A 26,582-nucleotide genomic window follows, 5' to 3' on the forward strand; every position below is an offset into this window, starting at 1 on the left:
ATGAATATTTTAAGTAGTCTACAAAGTTTGGCATATAGAGAGGCAAAGAAACAGTTATATTTTCTATTTGAATTTTTTTTTTAATTACAAAAAACATCTAATTAACATTTGTATAAAAAAAATTAAAACTGATTCTTGACAGCTTGTGAAAATAACTTTATTTTTGTTTTTAAGTGTTTAAATAATTAAAAAAATATTACCTTATTTTTTAATTTTCTAAATTTACCTATGACAATTGAAAAATAGCTTTTCATTATTTTATAAATTTTTATATTATTACTATTTGAGAGCATGAAATTCAAATCTTATATTTAGATTTATATGTATAATGACAAAATGTAATACAAAATTGTATTAAGTCCCTTTTTTAAAATCTAAACAAATTCAAATCCTAGTTCAAAATTCATGATTCCATATCTCATATAATCTTTAAAAAAAAAATTCACAAACAAGTTCTCTTTTGGTAACAATTTTAAGATTTATAAACAAAAATAAATAATTATTTTACACAGCTAAAAAAAAATGCTCTTTACTTTCTATGCTCTTGATACGAATTTTGAAAAACTAAAAAACATGTTAAAATTTTTATCATTCTATAACAATTTAAAATAACATATATATATTCCTCTTGGCATACAAAGAAAGCTTTCCCAGCCACGAAGTGCGGAAAAAGGGGCTTTTTTAAGAATTTCATCAAAGCAATCTTCTCCTCGAATCGTTCTGAGTCACAGCTTCAAAACTGAAGCTCTCCTGTGTAAATTTTGTTTCTCCCACCAACTCTATTAAAGCCAATAAATGTGCTAAATTGAGAGGTCAAAGACCCAAGAGTCGGCAATAACTTCGAACTGCCTTTAATATGAAGGGAGCTGCTTTGGTCATTGATTGTTTTGACAGCTTCGATCATTTATTTTTTTTCATAGAGATGCCACTGACAGAGAACGCAATAACTGGGGCATTTGCACCCTATTGCTTTTATAATGTATAGAATATCAAAAAAGCTCCAACAGAGTTGCAGAGGAAGCCATTGACCATGGCTAGAATTTCTATTTGGCTGCATTAGAAGGGGAGATACAAATGTGCTCTAGCTCCATCAAAACTCTATTCCTTGGATCCCATTGAATTTACACAAGTATGTGACTCATCAGATGAACACATATTTACTGTTTTCTTCTTTGGGTGTACACACTGGGTATTTAATATAAACATTTTCCAATAAAATGGCATATAAATATCTTGTAAGACTCGGGAAAAAAAAAAAAACACGGGCTCACCGAAGATCAACCACCTCAAACTTCAACTTGGGGTTCATATATACATGAGAACAGTGCTCATAAATGGGGGTACCATCAAGAGGCTCCTCGTGAGGATGAAAACCACGCTGTTGACAATTGCGGATTATAGACACACCACCTGGATCCGACAGATGGAATATACCATGTGGGCTGAAATAAAACGTGAGGTAGTAAAATTTAGTACCCAAAGTGTGAATTATCTGAAGATAAATAAGCAAATTAGCTGAGTGCACACGAGCATGTATTCATACACACACACACATACAGCATTTCAAGAATGCCAGCTTCATAACTGTTATTCAAAGACAATTTTTGACGACGGGAATAGGCATTTTCTGGCTTCTCCATGCACTCCTCTCTAATCAGTTTATATCACATTCAAAAAAATGGTTCAATTTCACCCAGATCATCCACAATCTCATCATTCCTTTTTCTTAAAAAAAAAAACAATTGCGTTCTTATTTACATCTAGTTTGTTTACTCAATTCAGTGAAGCTTTAAACCCACTAAGTGTTCAGCTCCTTGAATGTTCGACAGTCCATTCTATCAAGTGCAACAACCTCTGCAAATATAAATTATTTAATTTTATTTCTTTCTTTTTTTCATTTTCTTATGTTACAAACTTTCCATTTACTCAACTCAGCACCCAATTAGTAGGTTGCCAGCTTTCAGCTCCAGCCTTCAGTTAACATACGTAGAGAGAGAGAGAGAGAGAGAGAGAGAGAGAGAGAGAGAGAGAGAGAGAGAGAAGGGTGGAGAAGAGGGAGACCAGCATTTGAAGCACCCCCACTTTAATCTCTGGTTGGTTTCCTGATCTAATCTAAGCTACAACATTGAAGCCACAACTTAGGAAGAACCGCAAAGACCTGATGACATGTTGTATGTAGTATCTACTAGATACCATTGGTATATTGGAATCTGACTCAACTCCTTGCTTGAACAAGAAAATTCTTCCTAGAAGATTAAGATTCTTAGTGGACAAGAGTTCCCTAATTTTATTTTTCTTGCACTTGAGGAATTAGATATTCCTAGTCCTAGTGCTAAGGGTTTTCTCATGAAACAACCAAGCCATAAATGGAAGCTTTTCAGAAAGTGTACAGTGCAAGCATAGTAAGTTGCTACAAGTACAGGATGGCTTGACATCTTGATGTGGATTTGACCAAGGTAAGGTAGCTTTACCCAAGACTGTAGGGGATTTGAGCCTAGTGGGTAGCCAGAAAGATATTAAACTGATAATAGATTGTTTGCAAGATTGAAAAATATAGGATTTTGAGTGGTCTTTTTATGGTCTTACCTCTATCTTTATCAAGGTTAGTGATTTTTCTCTCTAATTGGTGGACGTATACCATGGTGAAGGGTAGGACCATATTAAATCATATGTTTGTACGCACAGTGTGGATCCTGGCTAACTTATTTAATGGTTTGATACATTTCCATTTGCAATGCATATTGCAATACTTCTTATCATAGTTATCAACAATTTGAGGTCTAGCAAGGACTAGGCCAATAACATCCGAAAGAGGTTAACAGCAATTTATATAAGTGGCATGAGGTCCCATGCAGGATTGCCCAAATAAGCCTGACAATTCTAAAGTAAAGAATTATATAGAGATCGAGAGCAGACGACAGACATTTCCAGCCTTTTTTGTTTCTGTTTTGATTTGTTTTTGTTTTTTGTTTATTCCTTTAGGGGGAGGGTGATTTTTGTAAAATGATGAACTGAATATTACTATTTGTAGATATGTTCATCACTCTCCATTACCATCACTGACATGCACTTTATGCATCGCACTCATTCAAATAAGGCTATTTGTCAGCAATAAGAACAATCTAAATGATGGAAGGCCAAGAGAAACAACTAATCGGTCCATTATATGGTATTTTTTACTGATCTTCCAAAACAACGTCAATTTCATTTTAAAATCAGTCATTAGACTACTGTACAAATATGAATGTTGTGGAGAACCTTTTTGCACAAAATTATGAGAACTAAACCCAGTGTGTATTGACATCAATCTCCTGCACTAAACAAATTATGATACCTGAATTTCTCACAAACAAATGGCTATTTTTAATTTCAAAATTTCATTGTCAAGGAATTCATACATTTTAGTAAATATTACATTCACATATATAAGATAAAATGCAACGTGCATTGAGTGGGAAAAAAGTACCTGGTAGTATCTGTCGGGGCCATAACAATAGCAATTGCTTCTGGCAACATGATCTAAAAAGAAAGGGCAAAAAAAGCATTTCAGTCCTAGAGTAAATCTAAAAATTATACTTGAACAGGACTATGGAGGGAACAGAATAAATAGGCCTTGGCCTAAATGCACATACTGATTGGAAAAAGCGGAAACACCAATGCCCAAGGGACTAGTTGGACAGCACAGCTTCCTTAAGATACATCTGTGTCCTCCACTACATCTTATGAGATGCTCTCTAAAAATTGATAGTAAGTAACTTTGTTCCGTAAAATACTACCCTACAGAACTTAACCTTTCTCTGGCTTAACTCAGAGCAATAGATTTTCTCCCATTCCATTCAAAATTCTGTTACTAATAATAAAATTATTTTATTACCAGGAACAAAGAGAAGCAATCTATTTATGCCCAGTAACTCGGTAAGTACCAATATTGAAGAGGAATTAAGGGATTATCAATATCAGTTTCTAGAGAATGCTGGTTCTCTAGTAATAGGAACAATTTTTTTTACAAATATGATCTAACAATTCAAGTATAGCTAGTATAATAGAGATTGTTGATTTTTTATTTTTTTATTTTTTTATTTTGGGGGGGGTGGTGTTTCAAATTTGTGGCATCAACATATAGGATTTATCACTTTCTTCCCTAGCAGAACAAGAAAGATTTACTTTTAGACTAGGACTCAAATGTAGAGACCACGATGGCTCAAACGCTCGAACCATATTGTTTCATAGCCTGTCTGATTATCCTGATGGTTTATATACAAGCGATTTTGAATTCACCAAGTAACAGCATCATTAGTGATTCCTTTCAATTAGAGAATGGATAAACTACCATGAACATTAAAGACAAAAGCAAAAGCAAGTAAGCAACAACTACAGACAGGATCAAGGTATAAATTTACCTGATAAGAATAATGTGTGTGCAGATCAACTGATGACATGAAACAAGTTTGCGACGGGTGCGTCTGAAAAAGCAAAAATAGAAGAATAGCTTTTTTATTAAACAAAAACTATTGTAATTTAACTGACCATATTCATGTATTATGACCAATGATAAATGCAGTTATTCAAGCATTTTTTTTGTTCTTAATTTCTTCATTTTCTGGTTTGACTGGTAAAGGCATGTCATTATAGAACACGTCAACCTCTAAAAACACAATAGTAAATAGAAACAATCGTTGACCATGAAAACAGATTCAACTAGAATGAGGATACAGGATGCTAAAACTGATCATCTTTTACGTCATCAAAATCCAAGATTATGTTTTCACAGGAATAAATATTGCTTGAAATCTATACATTATTCAGCTTCTCTTTGGTGTGTGGGGCAGGGAAATTTTGGGAGGGTGAGCTTTTCTGATATTCAGCGTGATTGGCCCTGTGTTGGAGAGTTAGTTTGTGTTGGTTTTCGTGTTGGAGTGTTAGTTTGTGTTGGTTTTCTCTCTCTTGTTTTCTAGTTTTCAGGTTGATTCTTTGAATTTTTTATCTGAATTTTCCAGACCATGTTAAGGAGATGTCTTTATTCTCCTAGCTGAAATTCTTCTTCTATTAATGAAATTCTTATATATATATATATATATTTGTTGTGATATGTGGCTCACATACTGAGTGGAGAGCATGCACAGAGGGAAAGCATGAAGGAAATCAAGCAGCAGGGGAAACTGTCAACGGTAAGGCTCCAACCATCGACGGTTTGGAGCAGTATTTCAAACAATATACGTTCTGTCTGAAACCATCGATGGTTTGGCTCGGTATACCCAACGTAGATTTCAACTTTGAATAAGGGGACGTTAATATGGTTGGGATTTGGGGGGAAAACCTTCGGAAACTCTATTTATATGTCATTTGTAATGTATTTAGCGTAAGATGGTTGTACATTGTTCATGTCCTTTGGACAAGAAGATGGTGAATCTTTGTCGTTTGCTCCCGTGGATGTAGCATTGCCAAACCACGTAATTCCTTATGTCATTTGTTGTTTTTGCTTTCATATATTTGTTGTGGTTGTGGATTGTTCTATATATTCATCATTAAGTGTTGCATTGTGTGTTTGATCCTAAATATATTCCGCTGTGCAACTCGTTTTTCACAACAAATTGGTATCAGAGCATTGTTGTAATGGCCTCTAAATCTTCATCTGCGAAATTTGACATTGTCAAATTCAATGGAACCGGGAATTTCGGTTTTCGGTAGAGAAGGGTGAAGGATCTCTTAGTGCAGCAAGGTATGGTGAAGGCCTTATACGGAATTCAACCGGAAAGTATGGATGAAGCAAGTTGGAATGAATTGGGGGCAAAGGCAATATCAACCATTCGACTTTGTTTGGCTGACAATGTGTTGTATCATATCATGGATGAGGATTCTCCAACATCAGTTTAGCGAAAACTAGAAAGCCAATATATGTCTAAGGATTCGTCAAAATCTACAAATATAGTGAAAGGAGACTCAGGGAGCAGTGATGGTGATATGCTATATGTTTCATCAGGTTCGGAGTGCCTCACAAATTCTTAAATCCTAGACTACAGATGCTCTTATCACATGATAGCAAATAGAAAATGGTTCAATGCCTACAAGTCAGTTAATAATGGTTTAGTTTTGATGGGAAATGATATTTCATGCAAAATAATTGGTATTGGAAATGTCAAAATCAAAATGTATGATGGTGTTGTGCGAACCTTATGTGATGTAAGACATGTACCAGATCTAAGAAAGAATGTAATTTCACTGGTACTTTAGATTGTAACAGGTATAGTTACAAGTCAGAAAGTGGATAAATGAAAGTGAGTGAAGGCGACTTGATGTTGATGAAAGGGCAAAACGTAGCGGGAAATATCTACGCACTGCAAGATATCACAATTATAGGTGGAGTTGCAGCTATAGAATATGAGTCAAATGTTTTGTGTCATATGCGGTTAGGGCATATGGGTGACTACATGTATTCAAATGTTTAGAGACCGGTGATGATAGCATCACAGGGTAGACATATGTATTTTATGGGTTTATCACGAAAGGTCTTAGTGTATCTCATGTGGCACAAGTCTGAGGGGCGTATGTTTGCCAAGGTAGAGATAGTTGTGATATGTGGAGAGCATGCACAAAAGAAAAGCATGAAGGAAATCAAGCAGCAGCAAAGGAAACCGTCGACGGTAAGGCTCTAACCATTGACGGTTTGGAGCAGTATTTCAGACAATATACATTCTGTATGAAACCGTCGACGGTTTGGCTCGAGATACCCAGCGCATATTTCAAATTTGAATAAGGAGCCGTTAATATGGTTGGGGTTTGGAGGGAAAAACTTCGTAAACTCTATTTATATATCATTTGTGATGTATTTAGAGTAAGATGGTTGTACATTGTTCATGTCCTTTGGGCAAGAAGATAGTGAATCTTTACTATCTACTTCCGTAGATGTAGGCATTGCCGAACTACATAATTTCTTGTGTTATTTGTGTTCTTGCTTCCATATATCTGCTGTGGTTGTGGATTGTTCTGTATATTCATCATTAAGTGTTGCATTGTGTGTTTGATCCTAAATATATTCCGCTGTGCAATTCGTTATTCACAACATATATATATTACTTGAACTCCAAGTATTCCAAACAAATGAGTGCCAAACAAAAATTCCAAAGAAAAGACTCTTCTCAAAGTAACATTTCTCTAGATTTTGCTGCTTATATACGTACGAGCACACAGTTTCTAAATATATCACTCAACCCAAGTACCACAATCCATACGTGGGAAAACAAAAAAAAAAAGGCATGCATGCTTCATGGAGCAATGATGAATGACCAGCATGGGAGGACATGTCATCTATTAATTACTTTTTTCAAGAATAAAAATATACACGTTACAAAGTTTCCAAAAGATCCTGTTTCTATAGATTCCTTAATTAATCAGATCATATCATTTTCAAAAAAATAATAATAAACTTAATGCTGATCCATGTTTATAAGAATTCAAAGAGAATGAATTTGGTAAATCTATTTTAGGGAGTTACTTTTTGCTTAAAGTGATGAACTTTGAGAAAATGAAGAAATGGGCACATGATTTAATGTTACTATCGATAGGGCTACAAACGAATCAAGCCGCTGACGAGCAGGTTGGAAGCTTGGGGCTCAGTAAGAGCTCGTTCAAACTCATTCATTATGTAAATGAGCAATTCCCAATCCCAATTTTGCAGCTCGTTTATCCTAAACATGAGCAGGCTCGGCTCATGTGTGTCTCAATTATAGGCTTGATTTGGATCACTCGTTTAATGAGCTTAAATTAGAATTATTTATGGGCTAGTTTAATAAGGTCGAATTAGGCTTAATAGACTATAGCAGGCTTAAAAGTAAGGACTATTTGAGCATAGGATTATTTAGTAAAACTCCATAACCTTAATTTAGCGATAAGGCTAATGCTCAAAGCCAATGGGCTAACTTGATGGAGCAAAGAAACTCTAAGATAGTATTAGTAAGAGCCCCTTTCATCCTTTTACTTAACAAAACATCTCATCTCTCAAAATGAAAGGTTCCAAAAAAATCAAACAGTTATTAAGCATCTTAGTAGTTTGACTCGGTAAGGGTTCGTGAGCTCATTCATTTGCATAATAAACAAACCTGAATCAATATGTCAAAGCTCGACTCGAGCTTGGGTTCGATTAAAAAATTAATGAACAAGCTTGAGCAAGGCAAAGCTCAATTCAGCACGGCTCATTTACAACCCTAACAACCTATCTATATATTATTTTCTGAAGCAGCAAGGAGAACATGTGTCAATACAAGATTTTTCAGCCAATTTCAATTTTTTTTCCCTCCTTTTTTCTGTTCCAGTTTTTTATTTTTTTACCTTGTGTTTTCCACCTCCCTCCCTGTCCATGAGGGACCCCCCCCCCCCAATGTGAGCGAGCCCCACTGAAATTAATTCTTTCTGTTTTTTATTTCTCTCTCTCTCTCTCTCCATGTGATTGCTCAACCACTCCCCCCTCCCAACACCTTTATATTTTATTATATAAATTAAAAATATAAAACTAATCTAAATTACAGGCCCTACTTTCTTTATCCTTTATTTATGTTTACATACATTAAAATTATAAAAGTGATTCAAATTATTTTTAAAATTATAAAATTAACCCAAATCCAAATTATTAAAAAAATATAGAAATATGTATACCATGTTACATTACATTAACAAACACTAAAATTCTAAAAGTAATTGAAATTATTTTCAAAATATAGAGATATGTATATCATGCATGTATATGCTCATTGACTTTTAAGAAGATATAATGTGCATTCATATTCTATTTTCTATTAAAAGTAAATTAAATAAAATAAAATGTGTCTGTCGAATGTTAATGTTCAAGTTCGTCTTACAGGTTGAAAGTGTACAGGTTATAAATACTCATGCTTTAATTTTACTAAGATTTCAATGGTGTTTGTACGAAAAGTTAATTAAAGTTTGAATTTGTAGACTATTTCCTAAACTTTAGAACAAATCCACTATGTTTTGTTTTCAAATTGGGATTCAAAGTACTTAATAAAGATTCAGATTAGAATGTTAATTTGTCATATCTTTGTTGCTTATGTTCCAAATTTGTTTGTACTATAACCTATTTTTTAGATCCATCTTCAGATTGTTTAGTACCAAATGAGTAGCCTCTAGACATCCACATATACATAATACATACACACCCACACACACACACACACATATGTGTGTGTGTGTTTACAATATTATTTTTTTGGCAATATATATTTTTGAGATATTATAATTGATTAAAAATATTTCAATGAATATGTAGAATTGTTTCTTTTTCTAATTTTACAATTTAAATTTTCCCGCCGCATAAATTAATTTCACATTTAAGTTGTCCCACTGTAAAATACAGGCCTATTTACTAGTTAACAACATTGTTGACCATTATATTACATTAATATATTTTTTTTATTTATTCTTTCAATGTGTAAGCCTTAAAATCCTTCACATAACCATAACTAAACAAACACTAGATAAGAATCAAAGACTCAAGTTTAAGTCCACCAAATATGCAATATTTCATTGTTTTAATTTAGTCCAGAAAACTTATTTCTTCAGGCTAAAATGTAAATTACAACTAAATCAGCAAAATCATTAGCAAATAGCAGTCATCAAAACTAAAGAGACACTTACATGAATCCACCCAAGAGGGAAAAGGGAGAATTTGTCTTGAACCTCAAAAATCTCTTCCTCGTTTAATGTCTGACACTGAACATTACAAATTGCTTCAATTTGATGTTAAAAATAATATATATAAGGGAAAATATACACAGTAACTGCCAATGCAGAATCAATAAGATACCAGAGTCAAACCACAAAACTTAGACCAAAATGTTACTTGCATCTATTTGATGATAACTACCTAATGGTAATGAAGTAAATGTGGAACTTCTCATCCAACACATATTTGGAAGTGTTTAAAAACATGAACAGTTTGTTCTTGTACAAGCAATTCCACTATCCGTTTCATTAGGTCAACTAAGAAAAAGGAAAGGCAAGGCAGTCCATGTGATGATGATCTAGCTATTCAGAGTTAAATGTTTTCATTAGAAACAGTAATAAAAGCATGGGTTCCCCTTCCCCAATGGGAAGAAAAACTATATAGATATATTAATGTATAAGAAACCAGATGCCCTTCACTTGTCCAACATCGGTGCAAGTAAGGACTCAATTCATTCTCAGTTTGTCATCAACCATTCATCAGGACAGTGAACTATTCACACACATCCAAGTATGTGGAATTGTGACTCCAGTTACGGAAAAGAACTGAGATAAGCCTAAAATCAAATTCGAGAATAGAGCTGCACTGAGTATGACTGAAGAAAATTTTTCATCTTACCGAATCTGAGGTCGACTCTTGCTTCGGGACTATCAAAGTAGTAATGTGGAAAACTCTGTTTTTCTACAGCCAGAATAAATTGAGAATGTAAGAACCCACGCATGAATAAGTGCCACCAGTAAACCTCTTTTGCATCACAAATAGAGCAGTTCTTACCAGTGAACCAGCAAGAACACCACATGTCTCCAAGTTCCTGGTGGTGTTTTCCCGCGCCAACCTCAAGAAATCATCCATCATTTTCACTGGCTACAATACAAATTAAACAAAACTGGCATCACATTCCCCCAAACAACACATACAAAACCTTAAGCCCCTGTTTGGATCAAAGATTTTGTTTGGGAAAAGGAAAGGCAAAAAAGAAGCATTTTTCATTTTATTTTCCTTTTACATCAACTAGTATTAAAAATACAATTTTTTTCTAATATGATTAAAAATTAAGAAAAACCAAATGGTAATCATGTGTAAAATAAAAATTTATACATTGATTTGATATAAATTTTATTTTCTTTCTTACTTTCCTCAATAAACATAAAAAAGAGAATTCATTATATTTTCCTTTTTTTTTTTTTGCCTTTCCAAATTCGGCACTAAAAGTGGAATATATTTTCCCAAATGACTATGTAAAAAAGAGAGAGAATCGAAAGTCTAAATAACAAGAAAACAGAGCATGAAGCATACAATGTGCAAGTGCTGATAAGGATTAGAATTGGCAACTCCATCCTGAGAAGATTTTGCTGGCCCAGGTCTTGGATCAGCAACTTTTGATGGCGAAATTGGGAGAAAGTCTGGCTGCAATTGAGCAAGAACAGGGGGAGGACTAGGTTGCCTAACAGTCCCCAGCTGAAAGTTACCTTCCCTCACTTCATTATTCACCGGAGGAACTGATTCATCAGCAGGACATAGCCACCTACCATCATCCAAGGAAAGCACTGATTCCATGGTAGATCTATCTCCTCCTGAATTGTCTTCTTTTTCTGCTACAAGACCATATTGTCCAGCCTGATTGAGGCTGTTACCAATCAAGAAACCAATTAGTATTAATGCTATAGGAAGCCACAATGGGTGAGAGAAATTTAAAACGAAGTATCAAGGTGCACATTAAAAACCCCAATGCATTAGAATACAACAAATATTCAAAGAAAAAAAATTAAAAAATGAAAACCCAATGCAGCAATATAGTTACAAATTAGAAGACTTAATTACGTACAATTATTGACATCATACCTAGAATTTTCAGTTGCAATTAAATCAGTACTGCTTGGATAATGGACCTGACAAAGTAATATTGATCAATTTATGGAATTTGTACACTATCATGACATGAAAGTAAAAATAAATAAATAATAGAAATGCAGGAACAATTGTTACCTTTATCTCTGCACTAGGTCCTAGCCACTGGCCCCGAAGCCCATTTGGACCTAAAAATGAGTGTCTAGATAGTGTCTCCTTTTTTGGAAGAGGTAGACTAAGAGATCTGCACATTTTCAAGAATAATAATCATGCGTCATCCTTGCAGAAACTGCCCCTTCTGGCAGCAAATTTGCATATAATTTTAATCTAACAACCACTATCAATTTAGAAAATAAAAAACTCGGTCTCCTTAGCAATCTAGTGAAATAGAGCACTATGCATAATGGCAAATAAATAAGAAAGGGTAATGAATTAAAGGAGAAAAGAGCAAGAGATTGCAAAGTTACATTAACAGTTAACCTATACCTCAACACAATGTATAGCAATGAAATCAAATGAGGTTTAATGCACAGTAAATAAGTGAAATTTTTTGCTACCTTAGCATAAATTAAGTCATTAAAAGACAGGATGTTGTTTAGCTACCATTCATGGTGAAGGCAAGCTTAGCCAATTTATGCATTGCAAGACAAGGAGCCAAGTGATCATCATCCCATTGTCTGGCAGGCTAGAGTCCCATCCAAGATTCAAAGCATTATTTGGACAGTGACTCTGAATAAGATTAACACAATGGACGATTTACTTCAGATAAAGAAGGCCCTTCATGACTCTCATGCCTGAAATTTGTGATGTGCTGCAAGTTCAATGAATTGTATGCTCACCTTTTTCTTCATTGTAGGATGGCTACCCATTTATGAAGTGCCCTTTTCTCTAGCTTTGGTGAAGCTTGGATACCTCCTCAGGCTGTGAGTGAATTTTTGCTCATGAGTTATCAGGGTTTTGGTAAGAGAAGTAAGGGAGAAGTGCTCTGGCAAAGTGCTGTTTTTGCTATTTTGTGCACGCTTGGAGTCAAAAGAAATGCGAGAACATTTAAAATACATTACTCCCCTGGCCGTTGTTGCAGCAGAGAGCTATCTTTCTAACCTCTTCTTGGGTCCAATGTTTAGGGCTTTTTAGGGGATTACTACTGCCCAATCTCTCTTGTAATTCATTTTGTAAGTTTCTAACTGTTTCACTGTTCTCAGGAGGACCTCTTGTCCTCCATTCTTTGTACATTCTGTTTCTGGTGTTAATAATTTTCCTTTTGTGATCAAAATATATATATATATATATATATATATATATAAAGCAAAATAAAATGTAGTTTTACATTTAACAGTAAAACATAGCTTACCAGATGATATTGGTTAGCAGAATTTTCAATAATCGGAAGAAAGAATGGGCTGGCCAAGACTACCAAAATGAAAACTTCTTAAGAAATTTAAAGTGAAATTGTTCTCCACTTCTAATATATGTTACTGCTAGAAAAGGTATTCCTCTTTCTTAAGTTACTTTTGGCCTGGTTTTTTAAATTCCCAAAATAACCTTACAACTGCTCTTTTTCTGTGTTTAAAAAACAAAAGTGAAACTAACAAGAGTACAATACTAAAAAGAAATATTATTATCGTTTTAAACTAATTAATGAGGAGTTTGAGAGCCGTGGTGCACATGAGTTCCCATGGCTTGTATACAAAAAGAGGAGATTTTTTTTTCTCAAGCTGTTCCCAATTTTGTCCATTCTTGTAGAAAAAAAGAAATGTCATTGAACAAATACAAAATTCCAACATACAACCAATTTTTTAAAATGATAAAACGTGTTAAATACATAACTTGCATCTCAGCCAAAGTGCCAACTTGCATCAAAGATTGACCTAGAACCCACTCTGCAGTGTATTCTTGTGTGTGCATGCATGGGCATGCACCTGCATGTATATGTGTGCATGCATGCACATATAAATGCAGCATCGGCGCTGATATGCATGCACAAGTTCATGTATGTATGTTTCACATTTGCACGTGTGCACATAAATATGTATTGGGTGTGGGTGTCCATGTCAGCATGCTCATGGATAGGCACGTGGGCGAGTACAATTGAGTAATGCTATTACTTTTTCATGGTAATAAAACTCAAGGGATTATTATAATTTACCTCATGAATTTTTTTTAGTAAATTTGATCATTGGTAATTCTATAATAGATTTGTATCCAGTGATTGATACACTGCAAGCATATATGAGAATTAATCCATAATCTTCAACAATAGCTCACTCAATAACAGTTGTAAGCATGTTGAACACTATCTATGGAATTCACAGCAGCTCACCAACATTAAACTAATGTTTGGTTTTGCATCCTATTCCTGATGAAGAGGCAGCATTAATGATCTGCAGCCATGAGATATGGAAGGGAGGGACAGGGAAGAAGGAAGAGAGGAGAGAAAAATGGAGGTACAAAGGGAACACACCTTCACTTTCTCAATTTAAATTCAACAATCACCTTCTACATGGCTTTCACACACCATTTATAAGAAAGCCTCTAACAGATGAAATTACTCATATACTGCCTAAAACTACTTGAAATTACATACCCCTAAAATACACAAATATTAAAAACAAGCCACCAAATACACTTAACCCTATACTAATTAAACTAAACACACAATTAACTACTAACTAAATCCAACAGTCCATTGGCCCAATTCTTCTTAATTGTTCTCCAACAAGAATCTTCCCAAGGTCTTCCTTCTTGTACTACATAAAATCTTCCCCAATTTGAATTTGGCCTCGAATTTTAAATTGTTGGAGGATCAAAAGTAAGAAGCAAACTTGGACTCTTCAAAACCTAGCGCTTGAGTGATATAAGAAACCATGATCCTTTGGTAGCATCTCTAACTTGAATTGGGAGTTGGCATCAATAAACATGTCGGGAATGAGAAACTCAACAATGGGAATGTTTGAAAGACTTTCCGATGGAGGATCACTTGTGAATTATTCTGGCCAACCATCTTCTGTTTAAAGATTTAGAAATCAATTATTTTGTTTTAAATTAGTAAACTTAGATATTTTAGAAGATTAGTTACTTTAGTTTATATGTGTATTTCAAGCACTTTCAGGCTACTTTGTAATCACATGTTAAGTTGGGTTATTTTTTCGTAAGTGTGTTGTAGTGGTGGGCATAACTGCACAAGTGTTGGAGACATAAGCTATTGTACAGTTAATCATTTTGAAAACTGAGTTACTGCAGTTTCCCTCTCTCTGTCTCTCTCTACCCCACAGGTTCTCCTTTTGCGACTTCTTCTTCTTCCTCCCCCATCTTTGTCCTGCTCTGCCCTTCTACATTCTTTCTTCTTCTATTATTCTTCTCTAATTATCTCCCTTAATTCTCTCAATTCTCCCTCTATTTCTGAATTATAATACTTGTCTTACATCAAATTGGCATCAGAGAAAACCATAATCACCACGCAGCCAGTCAAAGTTCATAAATTGCAAGCTATGCTCACCTGCAAAGTTCCAAAAAATTACAGTTGTGCCACTGGTTTGAATCCCCAACTTCCAGCGAGAATTTTGCAACATCCCCTACACTATCACAGACAGAAACCACTGAAAAACACCTCCCTGCAATTTCACATTCACCCAACAAGGGGTGTGGGCCAAGGATCAATTGAAGGTATTCCAGCCGACCCCTTTCTGTAATCTCAGATCTGCCAATATTTTATTAGCATGCTGACGCCATCACTGAAACAGTGAAACTATCAACCCTTGATTAACCACCACCAGTGACCTGTGAGTGAGAAATTGCCAGAATCCTCCTGCTTCCATACTGACAAAAAATTGCTTCAAACCACTATAAATGGTTTTTGCTTGAGATTTTGAAGCAGAATTGAGGAAAATTTCAAGTGCTAGTGCAAGTTACATGTTTGGACTTTGGAGGATAATTTCAGCACCAACACTGGATTCAAACTTCATTTGCTGCATTTTGTAAGGTTTTATTTTGTGGGGACTGGGGAAATTGGGAAGTTAGCTCGACATATTAGACTACCAACACAAATTTCAGAGTTTTCAAGGTCTACCAGCATTCACATGGAGGCCCAGCTGCTGTATTTTGAGATTTACTGCGACAAATTGGATCCTTCACGAGATGTTAATGTTGGTTTGAATAAATCCAAGTTGGATTGTTTGATATATATATTTGAAGCTGTCAGCCCCTAAAGTCAGGTTTAGTTGTGAATCCTTTGGAATTTATGCAAGACATCTATTCTAATTGATAAGTTGGAGAACCTACAGCCAAGAAGCCAACATTTTTAATACTTGGATAAAAGACACTAACCTCACCTAAGGTTCCAAAAATCCTACACCCCTCTTGCGGTTTCAAAAATTCCACAAACTTTTCCACATGTTTACCAAAAAGACACTAACACCCCATACATTTTACAAAAAGACAAGTCTGAGGGGTGTAAGTGTCCGAAATATCAAATGTTGGGAAAGATCTGTAAAATTATCGGAACCTCAAGAGAGCTTCATGGTATTTTTGAAACCTCAACGGAGGCATGCACCTTTTTTCCAAACCTCAAGGGAGTTCAGTGTCTTTTCTCCTTAATATTTTGCAAGGTATGAGTTTAAGAAATGTTACATGGGCTTCTATGTTTTGAGGATCTTAGGGGCTGTTTAGTATCACTATCAAAAATTATAGAAATGAAAACCAAAAATCAAAAACCAGAAACAGAAACTAAAGACCAAAAATGAGCGACCTATTTGATTAATATTTATAAAACTAAAACAAATTAAAAATTCAATTAAAATATGCTCATTTTCATCTTTAAATCAAATAATGTTATAAAAATATGATTAAAATAATAAAACTGCAAATAATACGCATTAAAAAACACTACAATAAAAATAAAAACAATATAATTATTTTATTTAGTCATTACTTTCAAATTTTACTTTAAAATAAAAATTTTATTAAACATGATAATTGAAAAATAGTAAAAATATTTTGTAATTGGCTTTACCATTATATTTTGAAATTTATGTATATTTTTATTTTAATTATATTTAAATTCATATAATTATTTTATTTTTTATTTTGATTTAAAAGTGTATAAAATGAATGATTTTATCCAACAGAACTATTTCTAGATATTAAAATTTCTGACAACAGGTCACCAAAACAACTAAAAACCATGAAATCTGGTTTTCAGTTTTTTTGCAAACAGCTGAAAACCGATAATAGAAACAAAAAATTGACAACATAAACAAATGCATTTTTATAATTTGTTTCTTCACTATGCAAAAGCAAAAACAAAAACAGAAAACAGAAAATAGAAAACACCAATGAGAAAAAAAAATGCCCTTACTTTCACAATGGTAATTTTACCAAAAGAGAATTCATTGACTGGCTGTTTTGTCTTGACATTTATTTCGAATATAGTGATACACCTGAAAAAAGAAGGGGAAGATTTGCAACTTATAAGATAGCTAATTGCACAGCTGAGTGGTGGGATAGAATGAAATATTACCAAAGACAGCAAGGTAAAACTTAAACCTTCTTTCAGAACAAAAAGTTTGTTGGTATCTAAATTCTTCCCCAACTACTATCATGAGATCATTTTCCATCTCAAGAGAAGAAAGAGTACTTATTTTGGGCAATATGATCTTCCAATCTCAAAATGGCCTATAAAGGGTGAAACAGAAATTGTTGTTGTCATGGAGTACTAGACTACACATGAGATCGCAAAAAAGACGAAATTGCAAGTGAACTTTAATTCTCAAAACAGCCTATCAAAGATGAAACAGAAGTTGCTGTTGTCATAGACTACACTGATTATCACAAAAATGAGGAATTTGCAAGTGACCCTAAATTCATGGTCGTTGTGGATTATCAATGTGAAAATGAAAGCTCCATTAATTGTGTAGATGGTAGATCACATGATGCCATCCTTGAAGGACACGCAAATGCAAAGCAACAACTCCTTCAAGTTGTAGAAGTGTCCCAAGAGCTGACAACAAAATTCAATATTAAAATTGGGAATTGAATTGAGCACATGAGTATTCTAGAGGATGCAATTGTTTAATCTTGTACACAGACTCCAAGCCTTGAATAATCTTCCAAAGTGCAAAACTTCTCCTCCTATTGACTTTATCATGATTGGAAACCCTAAGGAGAATTGCAATAATTTGTTGTAGTAGATGAAGATATACTAAGAGAGACAGAGAAAGAGAAATAACATTGTAGGCAAGGACAAGAATTACTCAATAAAGAAAAAATAAACAACAGCAACAATCAAAGGTTTTGTTTTAAATTAGTTAATTTAGATATTTTAAAAGTATAGTTACTTTGGGTTCAATTGCATGTTTTAAGTACTTTCAGGCTATTTTATAATTACGAGTTTAGTTGGGGTACTTCATCCTTCTTCTTCTTCTTCTTCTTCTTCCTCCCCCATTTATGTTCTATTCTGCCCTTCTATATTTTGTGCCTCTCTTTCTCAATTTTGTCATCCTCTTCCTCTGTTCTTCTTCTATATCTCTCTCTCTATTTTCCTCTCTTGTTCTTCTTCTCTCTCTTTCATCTTCTTCTTCTTCTTTTTTCTTTCCCTCTTTCTCTATCCCGTCCCTTAAATCTCTCAATTCTCTCTATATTTCTGAATTCTAACACTTGTCCCACATCACCGTAAATGTCTTCAAACACATTCATTTCCTTGCTTGTAGCGTCTTCAAGTTGAGCAATTTTTTGCATGATCAATAATCTCATATTTTTTATCCTAGTTGATTGGTAGAGCAAGCTTCAAAATGATTTTCTTCCCATTATAGGGAAAGATGTGTACTCATGTCCTTGAGTGATACCCAAATCATCTAACCAAGGAGAATCAAGGAGTAACTAGCCAATATTCATAGGTATGACATCACATCAAACATTATCAAAAATAGTAACCCATTTTGATAGGAACCAAAAATCTTTCACAAACATGTAAAATAGAGTTATCAACCCAAGATATTTCATAAGGCTATGGATTGGGTTCCAGATGAAGTAGACGAATGATCCATTTCTTGAAACCCACATTCATAGGACATCTTCCATCAAAGATGATTTTGCAAACATTACCAACACCCTTGAGAAAGGTGAAAAAAAGCTTGAAATTATGCTCAAAGTTTGATAAATGGGGTTCCTTTTCCAATAATTTGTCACCATGTCGCTGGATTTAATGATTTATACATATATACACTGCAAGTACATATCACCAAAGTCCTTAACACAATTTGGCCACAATTCTCAATCTATTCATATAAAACCACAAGTTTGACCCTCAATTTTCAAGAACTGTCTTCAAGTCGCCTTTAATTTTGAGTATCACGTAAAATGAAATAAATTCACTTAGAAAACTCACAAATTACAGCGATAAAATCTGACTTTTTTTATGCTGGCAGTGAAAATTTTTTGCTTTTCATAACAAATTTTCACACTTGCTCGCAAAATATCAAGTCCACATGCAAAATATAATGCTGCAGATCAAAATATCACAGAAGAAACTACAAAAATCATGGCTGGATGAATTTCTTGCAAGTCCGGCTGTTGCAAGATATGCTGGAAATTTTTGTCACGCACACCACCAGGCACATGGGGCACGTGAGTCGCCAGCAGCGAGTCTCCAATAATGGAACTTCAGAAGAAGGTAGATCAGGGGGCGAGGATTGCAATGGTGGTGGCAGTGTGATGAAAAACACAGGAAACTTGGGATTTTGGAAGGCCAACAGATGGGGAACTTATCTTCAGCACGAGGCCACGCGGCTGGTCAGATGGTGATGAAAAATTGAGGGGAAGGATTTCAGGGTTCTGTTTTCAATGGAATGGGCAGCGTTGCAGGATGGTGTCTAGAAAGTGTTGTTCGAAAAATGAGGACCGACTGGAATTTTTGAAAAAAGTTCGGAACTGTTTCTCCAATTTTTTTTTCACTGAAATTTCAGGGTAGAAAAGATGGTTGAAGGGGATAATCGGTTTGGGATTTTGATTCCTGGATGGTTCCAAGATAGGAAATTTTGAAAGAGAGAAATAGAAGAGACTAGGAAACAGATCATAGAAGAAGAAAGAGAAAAGAATGCTGCTGGGCAGCAGAGGTTTTGGGACGGAACAGAACAGAATAGAAGGAAAGAAGGAGGATAAAGAAGAAGGAAGGTGGAGGAGGAACAGAGAAACAGGAAGGGAGGAATAGGGAGAGAGATAGAGAATGAAGACGAGGAGAAGAGTGAGGGGGAAATATGGGAGACTGAAAATGGAACAATGGAGATTGTGATTGGGCTCTGATACCATCAACTGATGCAGGGGCAGCATCAATGATATGCAGCCATGAGATATAGAAGGGAGGAAAGGGGATGAACGAAGTGGAAAAGAGGAGAGAGGAGATACAAGGGGAAACACATGTTCACTTGCTCAATTCAAATTTGTTAGACTACCAATTTACCTAAAGGCTTAAGCTGTTAGGTTGTGGGTCAACAATGTATATCAAGCTTTACCACTCCCCCGCAGGTGCAGCTCGACAGCACGTGGAAAGATAAACACAATAAATTTTAAATACCACAGAATAAATGCGGGCGACGAGACTAGAAGCCAGGACCTCCTGATAACCAGCTATGATACCATGTTAGACTACCACTTTACCTAAAAGCTTAAGCTGTTAGGTTGTGGGTCAACAATGTATATCAAGCTTTAACAAAATTCAACCACGATGTTTCACACACTATTTGTAAGAAAGCCTTTAACATATGAAATTACACATATACGCCTAAAACTACTTGAAATTACACAAACATAACCCTAAAATACAGAAATATTACAAAGAAACCCCTAAATACACTACTATACTAATTAAACTAAACACACAATTAACTACTAACTAAACCCAACACTCTCCTAACCCAATTCTTCTTAATTATTCTCCAATAAGGATCTTCCCAAGGTCTTGCTTCTTGTCCTACATCAATTCGAAGAACTTGATAGCATATTAATCAACATTCATGAAATTTAAGGAATCAAAACATATGTCAACATTTTTGTTAGGTAGTGAAGATGGGAAGCTAAGGAATTTACATATCTTCAAAATCTGTTTGTTGGTGGCTGCCGTAAAAATCTGATTACTGGTGTCTTACAGGAATTCATAAGAAATGAAACAAATTTCAAAAACAGGGCATCCAAAGTAAAAACATTTGAAAGGCAATGGCATGTTTAAGGAATATCAAGGATAGTAGTGAACACAAAATAAAATAAATCAAATGAACCCAAAGTCAAGTACCAGTGTGCTCATAGATTTGCAACTAACCACAAAGAAAACAGCTACCATTGTTAGGCTTCATGTCTAAATGCCATAATTGAACAATTAAACAGTAAACTCACAGCTTTTGGAACTGCTTATCAATATCCATGGAATTAGATGATAAAGTTTGAGTTGGACCATTGCTATTCTTCGATGAATACTGTGGTGCCCTGCTCACCGGCTGCAGCACAGTCAAAAAGGATAAACAAAACATTATTGGAAGGATAGAAGATTTTTTAAGGCAAAATTAAATGATCAATTGAACATGATGACTGAGACGTCCAGCAAGCTGTCCATAGACACCAGAAAAGATTGAATTAAAATATTATCTACGGATAATAAAGGAGGAAGCAAGACATAACTAAAGCTGAGAAATTTCCAAAAAAGAAAAAGGAAAAAAATGTTAGGTCAAATTAAATAATTCAATGACTGTATAATAATCAAATGAATGAGGTACAACAGAAGTGACATATGAAACATAGCAAACCAGACAGCATAATGGAATTCAAAACAGAATAACTAATTCTGAACTGTCACTTCACAAACACACCAATCACGCATTTAAGGTATCATTTCTCAGGTGACAAGCACTTACCCAGTTAACATCAAGACCCAAGAATGGTCTCTTATTATTAGGAGGCCATTCCACAGAAGATGTCCCTGAACCAGATGAAATCCTTTCCAATTCCAAGCCATCGATTTGACAAGTTCGAGCTTCAGCATGATGCTTGTTCAGTTCATTTACTTGACGTTGGAATTCTGGCTTCAAAGATTCTAACTCATCTAGCACAACTAATAATTTCTAGATCGACAACAGAACATCCAACAATACATTTGTTACCATTTCTACTGATCCTGAACATTTAAATCAAACTACAATAGAAATAAACTACTTACCTTCCTGTAACTAGTTCTTTCTTTTGGAAGCAAAACCTGGTAATCTCGATGAAATGGTATAGTTTCAGAGACCAAACTGGGCAGAAGCAGGAATAAGTTTATGCATCCAAATATTTTTATCAGATTCAGTGCCAGAAAAGACTGGAAAAATTTCAACATTCTTACCTTGAAAATCTGAGAAGCATAACATACAAGTCCACAACATTCTTCTCCTCCCGATATATACTTGCCTGAATATGAAAAACAAGCATTCAAAATAAAATATCTAAAAATAGGAAAACAAAATTTTTATCTAAAAAATTACATCTTATATAAAAAGGCAAAACATATCAAATTGCCATGGCCTAAAATCATCTCAAAGGAAAAATATTCAACAAACAGGATCATAGTATATCCTTAAAGAATACTCGACATTCAATAATCATCCGGATTACTGATAAGATAATGTTTTTCTAGAGCTGATAGGTCCCATGCAAGAATAAGTTCTACTAGGGGGGGTTGGTTACATGTATCCTTTTTTGCCAATTCACTCAATCGAGAGCATTTTTCTCTATTCGATTAAGGGCCACTAAATCCTTCCCTACTACCTCATTCCAAATTATTTTAGGCCTACCCCTACTCCTTTTCATGCCAGAAATAATATCTAACTCACTTCTCCTCATAGGTGCTCTATTAGGTCTACGTTTCAAATGTCCAGCCCATCTAAACCGGCCCCCCCTTATCTTGTTTTCAACCTGTGCTATACCTAAATTATTGCGTATATATTTATTTCTTACTATATCTTTTAATGTTAAACCACTCGTCCACTTTAACATTCGCATTTCAACGACTTTAACTTTTTGTACATGTTGTTTCTTAGTTGCCCAACATTTTAAACCATAAAGCATAGCTGGCCTTATAACTGTTTTATAAAACTTGCCTTTTAATTTAAGGGTATTCTACGATCACACAACACACCTAAAGCACTTCTCCATTTTACCCAACCTGTTTTAATTATGTATACTACATCTTCTTCAATTTCCCCTTTAACTTGCATGATGGATCCAAGATATCTAAATCTATTAGTATTATTAATCTCTTGATTACAAGAATGGCAAAACTAAAACAGAGGAAATGCAAAAAAAATAATTATTATTGATTAATAATTAATTAATTACATCTTCTAGAAAGGATGCATAAAATCATATAAACTGAAAAAGATACAATGAACAAGACTATCCTCCTTTCTTAAAAAATATTAACAAGTTCAATTACAACATATCCTTATTGAGATACTATGTATTCAATAATCATCTTAATAAGTCACATGCAAGAATGGCGGAAATGCAAAAGTTAAAAAGGTTGGTTTATGGCAAGTTGCCATCACTCAACTTAGCAGGATTGTCACTCTCATTATGAATCCTACTATAAGGAAAAGAAACTCACGTGTTTGACTAAATGGAGCAAGAGTTAATGAATAGATTTAAGTTTTTACATGCTAGAATTATATGCTTCGGGTTTTCCATTGGTTTAAAACACATCAATACCTTGCAATATGCCAAATTTTCATGGAAGAAATTGACTAACCCTGCCTTTGGTAGCTTGAAGTTCAGACATTGGATCTAGATTTGTGTGAATTTGGATGAAATTCGATACAATTTTGTATTGCAATTTATCCAAATTGAAGACCAGAAATCCTAGTCCTAAATGCAGCATAACAAGGCTTAAGCTGTGCAACAAAAACCAACGCCCCTACCAAATAAGAATGACATGAACAACTAAAGGTGCCACAAAACAGCAACCAAGCTGGGAAAACATGGGTCACAAATTTAAAAGAAGAGTATGATATGTCAATCTATTATTTGACTAAAGAATGGCAGAGACCTAAATAGTTAAGAAAACCATATGATTACCACTGAAACCACCAATAAGATTATTCTGGTTCAATGTTCAAGTGGAGCTGCTAAGAAGACTACAGGCAACCAAAGAAGGAAAAAATATAGCATGAATGCACAGAAGTCCACACTCCTGTTTGCAACATAATGAAACAATTAACCAAAACAACAGAATATAATACAATCTTCTCAATTCAGATGTAACAAAGGAACAAGAACAGGCAGTGATTATATTTTATTCCTGGGGATTTTTATTTAAAATTCTTATTTATTATTGGTGTGTTTATCTACATAAGTGCATTATGTGCATATTACCATTGAATATGATAGTCACTAATTACTAACCCCATCTTCATACCTGTAGCTTAATATCAGAAACAAAGATAATTGCAAATAAATAAATAAATAAGATAAAAATCTTGCAATGAAAACCTACTCAAAACATGCATTGCATACTCGACACGAACGCGTAACACATCGCCTGCCAACTTTGTACTACCCATGAACCAAAAAATTCCCAATTGCTCCAGCTAATTCATGAAATCTCAAATTTACACTTTAAGGCGTATTAAAGTACATATGCTGAGGAAACCCTAATTAAACAACTTAAGAAAAAAGAGAATCAACGAACAATATCAGACCCATAAACCCTAAAAACACTAATTGGGAAATTTTATTCGAGGTCGCCGCCAATTCAGTCATTGCATTGACCAATTAACTAAAAAACCGAAATGAAGAGTGCTAGTTTCAAATTACGGAGATAAACAGAGAAAGAATCAGATGTTATCAAGAGAGAGAGAGAGAGAGCGCAAGACCTGTCTGAGAAGATTATCGGCGATCCGGTAGTAGTAGCGGAGAGGAATTCGATTGTCGACCTCGACCTTGCGGGCGGTGACGTTGATCAGCATCTTAGGCGGCTTCATCTTCTCCGTCCAGAACGTCCAGTGCTATTCAAACTCCGGCGGTCGGTTTGCCGGCATTGGGACCGCGGAGAACGCGTTCTTAAGGGGAGCGACGAGCTCTTGGGACGTGTCTGTCAAGTAAGACCCGTCGTCGTTTTGAAGAAGCATATTATGCACTTCATTTGTGATGTCGACATGGTGAGGTGCTGGTTGGTTCCGTACAGTAGCACCATACGCATTCTAATAGGCGGCCGCATGTAATACCGTGCAAAGAGCTCGGATAAATTTTAGGGTAAAATTGGGCAAAATTTCCGTACTTTTTTAGAAAATAACATTTCATTCTCTGGTTTTAAAAATTATCACATGTTATAAAAAGATAAGATAACTAACAATAAAATAAATAGAAACGAAATCAATTTTTTTTACGTAATTCAGATATACTGTTAAGAACTTTGGTATAATGAAGGAAATAGAAATAACAAACTAGAAGTATGCTGAATGTAATTAATGAATAATCTTAATTTACATCAGTCTCAATATCTATTTATAATACAACAAAACAAAATTAACTAATCAAGACTCTGCTAACTAATTCTTTTCTTCCTTCTTTCTTTCTGTTTTAATTCTTTCTTCTTTTCTTTTTATTTCCATACTCTTAATATGAGATGGAATACTCCAACACCCCCCCTCAAGATGGACATGGATGTTAAGAATGTTCATCTTGCGAAGGTAATGATGAAAAGATAGAGATCTGAGAGGCTTTGTAAATATGTCTGCTAGCTGTAACCGTGATGGAATATGGAAAAGTTTAATGACATGTTGCTACAATTTTTCTCTAATGAGATGGCAATCAATCTGGATATGCTTCGTTCTCTCGTGTTGAACAGGATTTGTAACTATAGACATTACTGATTTACTGTCAGTATATAATAAAACGGACTGAGAATGATTGATATCTAGATCTTGTAAGGCATACAAAAGCCATTGGACTTCACATGTTGTAGTAGCAAGAGTTCGGTACTCTGCCTCTACAGACGAACGACTGATAGTAACTTGTTTCTTTGATTTCCATGAAACCAATGAGTTGCCAAGAAAAATTGCATAACCAGTAACACTCCTTCGAGAATCTACGCAGTCTGCCCAATCACTATCTGAAAAAACCTTTTAATTGAAAATCTGAAGAAGATGGAAAGAAAAGACCTTGCCCCGAAGTAGCCTTAAGATACCTTAATACCCGAATGGCTGCTTGATAGTGGCTGACAGCAGGTTTAGCTAAAAACTGACTTAGCAATTGCACAGAGAAAGCTAAGTCAAACCTGGTAAGGGTTAAGTAGAGTAAGCGACCAATAAGTCTTCGATAGCTTGATGGATCTTCATATAAATTGGTATCATTTGCAGATAACTTTAGAGTAGACTCCATAGGGAAGGCAGCAGGTTTTGAACTAGTTAAACCAGTGTCAACAAATAAATCAAGTATGTACTTTCGTTGGCATAAAGATATACCAGCTTTAGACCTTGCAACCTCTAAGCCAATAAAATATTTCAGCTGGCCTAAGTCTTTAATGGTGAATTTTGCATCTAAAAAAGACTTCAACCTTTCAATTTCTTGAATACTATTACTTGTCAAGAGGACATCATCCACATAAACTAATAAGGCTATAAAGGAAGTGGCAGATTTCTTAATAAACAAAGAACAATCAGAATTTCCTTGAACAAAACCATAAGAAATGAGAGCATCAGATAGCTTGGCAAACCATTGCCTTGAAGCCTGCTTTAAGCCATAAAGACTCTTTAAAAGACGACAAACTTTCTGTTCTCCATGGACAATCAAACCAGGAGGCAAGTCCATGTATACCTCTTCATGTAAATCACCATGTAAATATGCATTATTGACATCTAGTTGATGGAGACGCCATTGTTTGGCTGCAGCTACAGCAAGGAATAATTGAATGGAAGTAATTTAGACCACAGGAGAGAAGGTATCAAAAAAATCTAGACCTTCTTGCTGAGTATATCCTTTGGCG

The 26,582-nt window shown here is 34.7% G+C and overlaps 1 protein-coding gene across 1 annotated transcript; it reads right to left on the minus strand.

Moving 5' to 3' along the window:
• Positions 1-1,009: 1,009 nt before the first annotated feature.
• LOC131151056 (AMSH-like ubiquitin thioesterase 3) lies at positions 1,010-24,789 on the minus strand. Its single transcript, XM_058102232.1, has 14 exons — positions 24,472-24,789; positions 21,948-22,012; positions 21,783-21,858; positions 21,481-21,687; positions 20,966-21,066; positions 11,723-11,828; positions 11,579-11,625; positions 11,033-11,363; positions 10,511-10,600; positions 10,355-10,417; positions 9,649-9,723; positions 4,401-4,463; positions 3,467-3,519; positions 1,010-1,442 (listed from the first exon to the last, which is right to left on the minus strand). The coding sequence occupies exons 1-14, from the start codon at positions 24,577-24,579 to the stop codon at positions 1,268-1,270; spliced, it is 1,560 nt and encodes a 519-aa protein (XP_057958215.1). The 5' UTR covers positions 24,580-24,789; the 3' UTR covers positions 1,010-1,267.
• Positions 24,790-26,582: the final 1,793 nt, after the last annotated feature.

Source organism: Malania oleifera, chromosome 3 (genome assembly GCF_029873635.1).
Source record: "Malania oleifera isolate guangnan ecotype guangnan chromosome 3, ASM2987363v1, whole genome shotgun sequence".
Classification (NCBI taxonomy): Eukaryota; Viridiplantae; Streptophyta; class Magnoliopsida; order Santalales; family Ximeniaceae; genus Malania; species Malania oleifera.

Excerpts from the sequence above, each read along its gene's own strand:
- LOC131151056 (XM_058102232.1), bottom strand. The coding sequence starts at position 24,579 with ATGAAGCCGCCTAAGATGCTGATCAACGTCACCGCCCGCAAGGTCGAG. Across the intron at positions 21,688-21,782 it reads AAAGAACTAGTTACAGGAAG|AAATTATTAGTTGTGCTAGA; the intron begins GTAAGTAGTTTA and ends TTGTCGATCTAG. Across the intron at positions 9,724-10,354 it reads AAGAGTCGACCTCAGATTCG|TGTCAGACATTAAACGAGGA; the intron begins GTAAGATGAAAA and ends TGTAATGTTCAG.